Source organism: Condylura cristata, unplaced genomic scaffold (genome assembly GCF_000260355.1).
Source record: "Condylura cristata isolate star-nosed mole 26May11 unplaced genomic scaffold, ConCri1.0 scaffold00017, whole genome shotgun sequence".
In the NCBI taxonomy this organism is placed as follows: domain Eukaryota; kingdom Metazoa; phylum Chordata; class Mammalia; order Eulipotyphla; family Talpidae; genus Condylura; species Condylura cristata.
This window is the reverse complement of record NW_004567118.1, coordinates 790,573-803,084: the sequence shown is the minus strand read 5'-3', so window position 1 is coordinate 803,084 and position 12,512 is coordinate 790,573. Positions and strand designations below refer to the sequence as shown.

General features: G+C 39.1%; 1 protein-coding gene across 1 annotated transcript in view; it reads right to left on the bottom strand.

Annotated features, from left to right (window-relative positions):
• The window catches only part of NSF (N-ethylmaleimide-sensitive factor), a 101,118-nt gene that overhangs the window by 46,349 nt on the left and 42,257 nt on the right, over positions 1-12,512 (bottom strand). Inside the window, exons 7-9 of the mRNA XM_004684065.2 lie at positions 4,797-4,962; positions 3,393-3,467; positions 3,003-3,190 (exon numbers count right to left, since the gene is read on the bottom strand). Of these exons, the coding sequence (XP_004684122.1) occupies positions 3,003-3,190; positions 3,393-3,467; positions 4,797-4,962 (429 nt within the window). The remainder of the gene's footprint in view (positions 1-3,002; positions 3,191-3,392; positions 3,468-4,796; positions 4,963-12,512) is intronic.

Here is a 12,512-nt window from a genome sequence, read left to right as displayed (position 1 = left end):
ATTAACAGGTTACTCTTTAAATTGATAAATATTATCCTGAAAGAATAATTAGCATTGAAATGATTAGTAAGGTTTTTACTGGCACATATTAAGCGCTTGGTAAGTATTAATCGCATTTATTTGACATTATTAAGTTTAAAAAAAAGGAAGTGGTGTTAGAGGAAATAAGCATCTCCATGAAAGAATTATGATACTCACTCCAAACTATATAAATTAAATTGCTATTGCACTTTATGGTTCATGAAGTATGTTTCTTAACATTATCTCATCCCAGCATATTGATTATCTCATTTTATCCTTATGTAAGTCAGCAAAGTTTTCTTAAATTGAGGATAAAGATAATTTAATTAAGGGTAATCCAAGCTCTCCTTTCTAAGTAATCTAGGTTTTTGTTTTTTTTTTAAAAGATTTATTTATTTGTACATACAGAACCGGGGTACAGGCTAGAGGCTCAGGGGCGGTGAGAGGCTTCACCAGAGACAGAGTGGGGAGCAGAACAGGCAGATCGACGAAGCACACTGCTGAGGGGAGCAGCGGGCGGGTCAGGAGAGGTCTGCCACACCATGTGGTCACCTCCGGGGCAGGCAGGAATCGAACTCATGCGGAAGTGGCTTTAGCTTCTCAGTGCTGTGCTTTAACCCACTGCGCCACCAGGGAGGGCCCCGTAATCTAGGTTTTTAACCCTCATGAAAACCTCTGACATGTGGAAGGCCTCTCGAAGGTGCCAACTCTCTGGGAACGGGCAGGGAATGAGCAGTGAGCCAAGACCTTTTTTTAGCTATCCTCCCCATTTGAAATGTCTTCCCATTCATAACTTTTTAGCATGTTTTGTTATTTTGACTTCCTCTCCAGTAAAACTGAATTCATGTGATAGAAATATATAACAAAACAAAGGGAAAATCTTATCTACCTTTCAGCATTTGCAAAAATCGTGATCAATTTCAGATCTGAACTACCATGAAGCTTGTCTTTGTGCTATTAATAAAGGGACTCCCCCAATGAATGAAAAGTGAATAAAGATGGGGGGATTAATTTAGAATACAATGTTGTGAGGCAACCCAGAAATTTCAGAAGTTACCTAATTGTAAGCAATATCCCAGTCATAAAATTACTTCTACCTATTCATTCACATTTTGAAGGACCAATTTAGCTAATTTTATTATTTTAACAAGATTAGTGAAATCTTACATTTAAAAATTCTATCATTCTGAATTTTTACTCTCTTAGGAAACCTTTCCTCACTTGTCTGAATCTGCAAGACTTTTTTCTGTATTTTATTTATAACAGCTAATCAATATAGAAGAGGAACCATCTTTCAGCTTAGACCTAGAAAAACTAATAAACTTGTATTTCAACACTAGCAAATATCAAGTGGTCACCCTTAAATTTCATAACCTTTTAAATCTGACCTTTCAAAGTTCTTATCATTCCTCTGAAATTAAGGGTAGAATGACCTTAATCAATCAAAATTCTTTGGAAAATAAGAAAAAAATGTTTTGAAATTCTGTAAATATAAATGAGCATTTTGACTTACTTGTAAAAAGTATGTGTGTGTTTTCTATTTCTTTACAACAAATAACAGCAGAAGAAATTTGGGTTCTGAATCTTTGCTACCCAAAGCAGAAATTCCTTTCAAGATAAAAACAATCAAATGTCACCTGAATTTTAGCTGACTACGAATATGGGTTCAAGCACAAACAACACAAATTATGATCAGATTTCCTTGTTTCAAAAAACCCAAGAAATGTTTAACAGGGAATACCTGTTTCCTTTAGTCCATCTGACTTTAAGCCTCAATTTTTTGAAAAGGAAGAAAATAATACTAATAATGAGCTTTTGAAATATGAGAACAGAACATCAGAACAAACAGTTGAAATGTTGTAGATGTTCTAAAATTCCGTAGCAACTTTAAATTATAAGCTTCAAATTAAATATGCATTTATCAATCACTACTAGGAAAATTGATCATCTATGGCAAATGCGAAACAAAACTGCACACACCCTTTGTTCAGCTGAGGAGGAGTCGTGCTGGGAGATCAGTGCTGAAAACCTTTTGACAACAAAGATTCTAAAAGATGCGGAGAAGGAAGTTAAGTGCTAGACCACTATTTCTTTTATGGGGGCAGGGTGAGGTTGCTGTCCCATGTGTTCTCTCTCCCCTGAAGGGCCACATAATCCTTTGCATTAGTCATTCCAGAGAAAGTGTAAAATATTAAAAGCTGTTTGGTATAAAAGGTGCTGATCACAACTCCACATGCACTGCCTGAAGTTTAATGAAAGCTAGCTCAACCTCATGGAAGCTGTAAGACCGGGAAATTGGAATAAACAGGGAAATAGGAACAAGAAGGAAAAGCGGTTAAAAAAAATGGCAGTTAATTTGGTTGGGGGAATAGTACATTGGAGACCTGATAAAATAGCCAAGCAGGGGTATTCAGTATAAATCTGGAAGTCAGAGAAAGATACTTTCAAGAGATGAGACATAAATCTGGGAGTGATCTCTCTACAGGTGACAACTACGCCTGCAGAGGAGGCGGGATGGTGAAGGATCAAGGGCACTTTACTCATTAAAATCAAAGACTCTTGGTCGGTGTTTCTGCCACAGCATCAGGCCCTATGGCACTCATTTATGAGCATGCTCATTTCCCTGGCTGAATTCCTTGAGGGAAGAGGTTATGCTTTATCATCTTGTGTCTTCAGCGTAGTATCTCGAAAATAGAAGGTATTCAATATGTGGTTGAGTGAAGCAGTCACCAATTCTAGCAGAATTTTCTAGTAGAAAACCCAACGTCCTGCGACCAGGGTCACTGGTTACCAGGGAGAAGATGTAACCATTATCTTTCTTCCTGCTTCTCTGGAGGTGCAGCAGTTGGCAATTAATTTCAATTCCTTTTCCCATGGCTCTTCTCCATCAAAAGTAAGCATTGCCTAGCTCTTGGTGCGCTTGAAAGGAAAACAGAAGGCTGGCATGGTATTTATAGGGTGCAGAAGCTGGTGTTACTGACCTTTATGTGTCTGTTCATAGCAGTGGACTGTGCTGCTCGCACCAGACCCTCCAGCTCAGCACCGCTGAAATTCTTGGTCTCCACAGCCAGCTCTTTAATGTCGACGTCGGCAGAGAGCAGCTGATGCCCTCTCATCCTTGCGGTGTGGATGTGAAGGATCTGCAGGCGACCTTTCTCGTCTGGTAAGCCTGATAACGTTGAAAAGTAAAACAGAGATCATTATAATCCTTGTGCTTTTTCTTAGGGGTACTCCGGCATATAAACATCTGTTTCTCACAAGAAGCAACTTTTCCAACAAACATTAAGTTTTATGGCTTTGATCCTGCTCACGAACCCGAAGCCCACTCCCCCCACCCCACACCTGCCCATGTCAGGGACAGGTCTGCTCACCTATCTCCATTTTAACTTCCAGTCTTCCAGGTCGTAGGAGAGCCTCGTCTATTAGATCTGGCCTGTTGGTCATTCCTGAGCGGAGATGTTAAAACAAAACAACACACAAATTACCAGAGTTCAGAAATAAGATTTAATAAACCTGCAGTGCATGCAAGGATAGTAATTCTCCTGCCAGGCTAAAGAGGGCATTTTATAAACGTCACATAGAAAATCAAATTATTCTCAAAGAAAATATCATTTATTCTGGATTTGTCCTAATGAAATGTCTGGAGACTTTGTACAATTAAATGAAATATGGGGCCTCCCTGGTGGCAAAAGGGGTCAAGCCTCAGCACTCTGAAGATATCTACAGCCACTACAGCACAAGTTTGTTCCCATGGCGCGGCAGACCTCTCCTGACCTGTCCACTGCTCCCTCAGCAGAGTGTTTCAGTAGATCTGCCTGTTCCACTCCCCACTCAGTCGCTGGTGAATCCTCACACCGCCCCTGCACCTCTGGCCTACACCCCAGTTCTTGCATGCATAAATAAATAACTGTAAAAAATGGAATATAAATGAATGAAAACTTCAAATATTTAAAAAAAAAAAGGTTAAGGGTTGAAGAGAATAAGCCATCTGTCACAATGAGAAAAGGGTAATGTGACCATGATCTGCCCGGCCCAACTCCCTCCCGTTTTGTGTAGGCCAATTGGTATCCAACCTTCACAAATACTACAAGTTTTTGCCAAAAGTCAGCCCAAGAAGAGCCTCAGTATATAAAGCTCCTTTTAAAAAGGTGCTTATAATCAGGATAAGTGATCTGAAATACACTCCCCGGCCCTCACAGACCCTGAAGCACTTCTGAGGACCCTCAGGGCCTACAGGACCCGGTTTGGAAACCGCACACCCACTCTTTGACCACTGTCACCTGGGGGAGCTACTAACTTCAGCCCAGCGACCACCAAAGCCTGCTCCTTTACTCACCCTTTAAGGCTGGACATTAAGATCGAAGTTTTCAGTACCACTCATGTGATACTAACTTGGAAACGTTGGCAACATGTACAACCGCCATTGGTGAGGCCTTGATGTCCAATGTTTTTTGTTTGTTTGTTTGTTTTTTAAGATTTATTTATTTGTGCATACAGAACTGGAGTACAGGTCCAGGGGCAATGAGCGAATTCACTAGAGACAGAGTGGGGAGCAGAACAGGCGGATATACTGTAGCACATTGCTGAGGGGAGCAGCGGTGGGTCGGGAGGGGTCTGCTGCGCCATGTGGGTCACCTCTGGGGTGGGGATCGAACTCATGCAGAAGTGGCTTTAGCTTCTCAGTGCTGGGCTTTAACCCGCTGCGCCACCAGGGAGAGCCAGATGTCCAGTGCTTTTGAAACACAGCATATTTTTCCTTTTTAGAGCACACGTACCAATGACCAGGATGTTGTTGAGCTGCTCTACCCCATCGATTTTGGACAGCAGCTGGTTGACCACGGTGTCATGCACACCTGTGCTGCCGGCCATGCTCCCTCTCTGCTTGCAGATGGCATCAATCTCATCAAAGATGATGATGTGCAGACCACTGTTAGCACCAAGCTACAAAGGGACAAGAAATGACGCTAAAGGCCAGAATCTGAGCGACAATTAAATAGACTCACTTCAAGAGCAAAAAAGACAAGGCTTGCCACAGACTGGCTTGGCTGCCTTTTCACCTACACACGCGGCAAACGCACGCTCAGCTGCAGCTGCCCAAGGCTGGGACTGCACTGGGGATTCTGCAAGCTACATGGGCATTTCAGGACCACGACTTCATGACCGTAACACAGACGCACGCATCATGTACTGGTGAAAGCGAACGGCCCATCGAGTGACTGTTTCTGTACACACAGACCTTACAGCTTACAAGAACTCCTGTACTGGCCCAGTACCCCTCTTAAGTCAGGGAAATGGCAATGCCCTGCTATTTTCCCGTGCTTTGGTGAGTGGATTATCCCAGAAATAACAGCTTTAATGTTGATTCGTTCGTGAGACAGCTAAACGTTAACTCTACTCCATGGTCGGCTGTAGGGTAGGCGCTGAACACGATGCACAGCTATATCTTGTGAAGATAGACGTTTCCTCCCTAACTGCGAAGTGAGAACAGAGACACCGTCAAGAGGGTTCTGTTTCTACTGCATAGTGATTTCTGTCTTACTCTAATGGGAGTAGAGTCACCACAGAAAGAAAGGAATTTATACACTTCGAATGTTTAATAGGTGCAAAGACTGAGCGCTAATAGTTCATTAGATTAACATGAACCTTCTAACATTTTATACTTAACTAATTAAGTCTCTTATTAGGGACCACAGGGAGAAGTGTACTCCAGACATTTTCGTTCTTTTAAGAAAAAGAATACTAGGGATTAACAAAATGAAAAAGAGTGAGAATGAACAAAACCCAAGTGTGACAACATACGAATATTCATTAAGTCACAGGCAAAAAGGTCATTTTTTAAAACAAATCTTTTATGTTCTTATAAAAGCAGTAGATATAGTCGAATAAAAGTTGTTAAATAAATAGAAAACGTTAAAAATAAACTGTATTATACCACCTAAAGATAAATGCTATTAATATTGAACAGGCTTATTGTTATATTTTAATTAAAAATTGAGAACATTAACTGTTCTTGGAAAATAATTATCTTTGTTTCTAATTGCAAATATGATTATTATAGAAAATACTGAAAAATACCTTGGTGCTATGTAGTATGTATACTGCTTTTTTTAGTTCAGGTACTATACAAAATGATTTTTAATGGCTCCACATTGTATGATTCCAGTTTAACCCTTTAATTAACAATTTCTATTATGATTATCATGGCTATTTTAAACTCTACTACTTCCAGATAAACATTAGTATCACTTTACCAGAGTAAAAACAACCTTTAAAATATTTATTTATTTTTTTATTTATGCATACTGAACTAAGAACTGGGGTGTAGGCCAGAGGTGAGGATGGTGGTGAGAGGATTCACAGAGACAGAGTGGGGAGCAGAACAGGAGGATTTACTGAGATGCTCTGCTGAGGGGAGGAGTGGGGAGACAGGAGAGGTCTCCTGCACCATGAGGGTCAGCTCCCTGGCTGGGATCGAACGCAAGCCCAAGTGGCTGGTGATAGCTTCATAGTCCTGAGACTTTAACTCCTATGCCACCAGGGAGGCCCAATCCCTAAAATCTTCACATCATGTTTAGTTCACAAGCATGTTGTATCTCTAATTACTCTTCTTTTATGTCTCCAGAAAGAGTATTAACATTCTGCCACATAAATTTCTTCATAAGGCAAATTTCTTTCTAAATAACTTGTTTTTTGCTTGCAACTGTGAATGATATTTTTCTATGATAGTTCAGAAACATTATGTAAATGTGAAAAAACTCACTTTTTGTATATTTATTCTATGTCTGACTACTCTCTTTAATGTTACTTGTATTTTATTTATACTATCAAATTCTGGATTTTCTAGGGATGACAATCATGTCATCTACAATTACAACTGTGTCCTCTTTAATAATAGATAAGCTTTTTTGGATAACAGAAACTGTTCCTGAACAAAGACATATAGAAGGAAAAAGAGGACCTAACATAAGAATTTGGAAGAACGTTAGGCTACCTGAGCAAAGGCTTCAAGGCAACCAAGGCCCTAAAGAAAAAATATAAAATGTATCTAGTGTGAACTGCAGAGGCTGTAATATAGTACAGGAACTGAAACCCAGATGTAGGTCTTTCTGTTGAAATAGAGAGGCTCACCAAAGGATCTGAAGAAAAAACAAAACAAAACAAAAAAACCCCCAGAAAGTTCTTTATAAAAGATGTTTTAAATCCTGACTTTCGGATGAAAAAAAGTATACAGTTGGAAGGTTAGTGAAAAATAACATGCATAAATGAGATGAACAGAATCTGTAACACAATTCTGGTGATGGAAGTAGTAATGAAAAGCAAAGTCCTAGGTTTTATTACTGCCTGCATTTGGAAGGGGGGAAGAGACATGAAGATAAGAAAGTACCTTGTAGTTATGATAAGGAAGTTGCAAAGGGGAAAAGATGCAAGGGGATTTTTTTTAAGTTTCTACCATGATAAGATTAAAGTGTTAACCGGACATCTAATTAGAAATGTCTTTCAGAGAACATGATCTATAAAACTGAACAAAAGAGAATAGAAAAACAGATATGAAAATTATCTAGTGAAAAAATTTTAATAGCAAACTAGATTCTTGAAGGTGAGTCATCTGATCAAGTTGGAGTAATATGAAGGCAAGAAAAAGTTTGGGGTTACAATACCAAAATCTATGATGAAGGCATACAATTTGGGGTTACAATATCAACACCTATGATGAAGCCAACCTAGGGAAAAGGAGAAATAAAAGATGAAATGTTACATCAGAAGAAAAAAAAAATAGTTTTAAAACGACCTAAAGGAAATTTGGTTAGGCCTAAAACAAACCTGAATATATAAACATTTAAAAAAATAAAAAATAGGATATGAGCCAGCAACTCCACTCCTTGGTTTATAGCAGCTGTGCACATAATTGCCCCAACTGGAAACAACCCACATGCCCTTCCATGGCTAGTGGCTAAACAAACGAGAGCATGGCCATGCATCGGAATACTACTCAACAATGAAAAGGGACAGGGAGCCAGGCAGCGACCTGAATGATTTGCAAAGGTAACGTGCAGAGTGGAAGAGGCCAGTCTCAAAGGTTACCTACTATAATCCCACTTACACGACAATCTAGGAAAGACAAAACTATAGAGATAGAAAGGTAGAGATCAGTAGTTACTAAGTGTTCTGGGCAAAGGGAAGATACCTGTAAAGAGACATGATGAAGGAATTTTTGAGGATAGTGTAAATGTTCTGTATCTAGATTTTGGTGGTGGCTACATGAAACCATACCTATATTAAACTTCATAGAACTATATACCAGAGGAGAAAAATGCCAATTTCACTGCATTTCATTATTCCTATTTGAAGTATTGGTCATTCTTTAATGCAACTCTATGCAAGATGATAGTCATATGTTCTAAAGGTTCTCAGGTTTCTCACAGTTAACTAGGTTTTATTATTTTTTCCTAAATAGTGCTTAAAATTATTCTATTTCCACAAATGTTCTAACATCTAAATTCAAATTTGAAAAAAAAAATTCACTTATCATGGTCATTATATTTATTTGGGTCTAAAACAACCTGAATAGAGCCTCCCTGGTAGCCCTGTGGTTAAAGTCTTAAGTATTATCAAGCTATTGGCAGCCACTGCAGCATGGGTTTGATCCCCGGCCAGGGAGCTGACCCACATGGCACAGCAGACCTCTCCTGTCTCCCCGCTGCTCCCCTCAGCAGTGTGTTCTAGTAGCTCTGCCTGTTCTGCTCCCCACTCTGTCTCTGGTGAATCCTCTCCCCCCTCTCCCCCCTGCACCCCAGTTCTTGTATGCATAAGTAAAAATAACTTTTTTAAAAGTAAAACAACCCAAATACAGAAGTTTTTTTTTAACATCATGAACAGATAAATTCTGCCAATACAGCATGAAACAACAGCTGCTATGATGTGGGAATTCTGATGCCTGGAATCATGACTTCCTTCTCGGTCCAACCACAAGACTCATCCATGTGGACAGCGAGGACAAAGACAATAAGAACACTGTATCTGATTAATGACCACAGGAGTAATCTGTCCTAAACACAATGCGGTACAATTCTGACCTTTTCAGAACTTTGCTAATCTTGTGACCTGTCATCAGTCCCTTCCCCCAACCTTGCCAGTACAATAACATCAATTTTTACAGGTGTGTTACTTAAATAAAGGCAGGTTCTTATTGCAATAAATTAGGAATCAGGTGAAGAAGGCACCAAATAATGTTCCCAGATTAATGCAGCTGAATCATCAGTAAACCCTCTCCCAAAGAATTTAAATTTTCACGACACAATTCTCTTCAACTCACTGGCTTCTAGCTGCTTAACTGCCTGCAAAGTCTCCCCTGCAGACACGGGGCTGACGCTGTCGAGCCCCTAGCAACAGACTTCTAAAGCGGCTGCTCTATATTTAACTAGTTTGACCTATATGTAAGCGCTCATCTCCATCAGCCTGGACTGTCCAGAATCACGGGAGGTGATGTACTTCTTCATTATGTAACACACATATATGCCCTCCACGGGGTCCCTCGCTGACTTTACTAGGCCATTTCTGGATGTAAGGATTAAGAAAGGTACAATGAAAGAGACTGGCTATGATTATTAATATGTCCCTAGATTTCTTTGCCAACTCAGTTTAATCATTAATAGTGTCATATTTAAGCAGTCTGCATTAAAATGTCTGTTTAAAAGCAGCATCAAAGTTACCTATACAGTTATGTGGAAGCTATCACAACAGATTTATGTACAGGCATTTAACTCACCTGCTTCTACGGCTAATCCCCAAAAGACTATCAGGGTCCATTAGCCCCAATTCCAGTTATTAAGTTTCTTTTTATATGGTATATCATGACTATTTTTTCCCTTAGAAGTCTTCCACAGAATAAAAAGGGTGGCGCAAAGGGTTGGGACACAACACTGCAAGCTGTCCGCAGCCACTTCAGTGCGAGTTCAATCCCGGCCCCTGAGGTGACCCACAGGGCGCAGCAGACCCCTCCTGACCCACCCACTGCTCCCCTCAGCAAGATACTTCATTGATTTTCCTCTTCTGCTCCCCACTGTCTCTGGTGAATCTTTTACCACTCCTGCGCCTCTGGCCTGTACCCTAGTTCTGTATGCATAAATCAATCAATCATTTTAAAAAAAAATTAAACAGAATAAAATTCACCCATACTGTAATTACCATATGGGCCCACTGGATCTTTTATAAATCCAAGATCCATTGTGCTATTCCAACATTCTAGAAGCTACCTCCTTGTTAGTCATCAATAAGTCCTAACTATGCTAGAGAAAAAAGATTAAAATAAAAAAATAGAAGTGATGGAACTGGTTAGAAAAATGATACAAAAGTGAAATAACATCATAGTGACATCATCCTTCAATTTGCTTATTGTGCTGCTGAGAGCATCATGTCATTGCTTAAGAAGTCATGCGAGATGTCTGGAGACCCTGGCCTCCGTCTTTGTTACCTGACATTAGCTTAACTGAACACAATTGAGGATATGGATTTGTGTTGAATTCCCTGGCAATAACGGCAAAGAAAAGAAAATCCACAAAGAGAAATGCTTCGTAATTAGTAGATGAACCTTAAGAAGGCTGTAGAGGGAGAGACTGAGCGCTTGAGATTAATGAAGCAATGTAAATGGATCGCTACAAGTCACGCTCAGATTTGTGTACGAGACGCTACCCAACTTTCTCAAGCTCAAGATTGAATGAATGATCTATTTCTAAGAGCAAAAGAAAATATCACTTCTCTGGTTACTTATTCCACAAAAAGGGTACCACTGTGAGATATCTGATGGCAAGAAAGTAGGCCATCTCACTATTCTAAAAGAACAGAACACAGAATCCTTCCATCTTTTACTCCACTGGTCATCAACATTTCCTAGATATGGATTGTAAATAGAAAGATGCTCAAGTCAGATATTACAGAGGGAAGGCAAGAAATGGATGATACAGACATTTAAAAACTGGATTGACCATTCTAAAAGGTATATGCAAAGCTGAAAATGAAAATGTTTTCTTTATAATTAGTCAAATTAATATTTTTCTTTGTACAGATTTGATTTCTGTATCTTTTTAAAATACGTATTTTGTGTAGAAGACGGGTGTGAGCCAGAAGTGTGGGGGCTGGGGAAGTGGGGAGATTCACCAAAGAGAGTGGGGAGCAGAACAGGTAAAATACACTCCTAAGGGGAGCAGTGGCGAGACAGGAGAGGTCTGCTGTGCCATGTGTTTGTCAGCTCCCTGGCCGGGGACTGAACCCAGGCCACAGCGGTAACAAAACAGACTCACCCCCTACGTCACCAGAGAAGCCTCCTATAATTTTATTAAAGAAATTGTTCCCTACTCTCAATTCTTAAAGATTTTTATTTTTCCCTATTTTTTTCTAAAAATGTTTTTTTTCCTCCACACTTGAGTTTTGTGTGTGTGTTTTTTTTGCAAAGCTATTTTGCAATTCTACATCATGTGAGTGAGACTGCATTAATTTTTTTGAAGAGAGCCAATGATCTCCATTCTATTCAGTAAATCACCTACCTTTCCTCTCTGATTATACTGTCACTTTTCACATAACATGTTTTTCCTGTATTCTGTTGTCTCATTAGGCTGTTTTTGCATGAATATGTAACCCTTAGTTACTATAGCACTGCAGTAAAAACCTTGGTATCTATGAAGACAAGTCTTTATTATTCTCTAAAATTTTCATGGCTCTTCAAATATAAAGAAAATAAATTATAATTGACTTTTCAAATTCCAAAAAAATCTTGTTAGACTTGATTGGGAAGATGGCGAATTTACATATTAATTTAGGGAGAACTATCATTTTACACCATCAGTCTTCCTATCATCGGTATGAACTTGTTATACCCTCAATTCATTAGTTCTTAAAAAAGATTTGCAGAAATGTTTATATTTGCTCTTTTAATCTTCCTGTTATATGTACCACTGGTCACTTATAAAAAGCTTTTTAAGTTACATTTTCCATACCTTCAAATTTTCTTGCTAGCCCTTTCTTGCTTTTAAAGTACTTGAGTTTCCTTTATTTTCCCTCAGCTCCTCCTCAAGCTTTGGAAAAGTGTGAAAGTCTCATACAATTTTCACATATACATTTAATTTAAAATTTTACATCAATTAACATTACTATTTTCTTCCCAAATAACACAAGGACCTTACATGGACTTGATCCATTTTCCATATGCTTTGTGCCATATTTTAATTCTAGCCTTAAAAATATAATAACCTATATTGACAGTTGTATATGATGAATGCTTCTAAAATTGATCTCTTTTTAAACTTTTTTGTTGTGAAGTATGGCATACATAGAGGGGAAGTTCACTAATATAATGTATGTCTTAATGAATAATCACAAATTGAACATCTATGTAACCACCACCAGGAGCAGTGTAGTGCAGTACCAGTAAATAGCTCCTCACAAGCTTCCCCCAGCACCCCGCAACAGTTTTTATGGTAACTATTTCTCATTTTCCT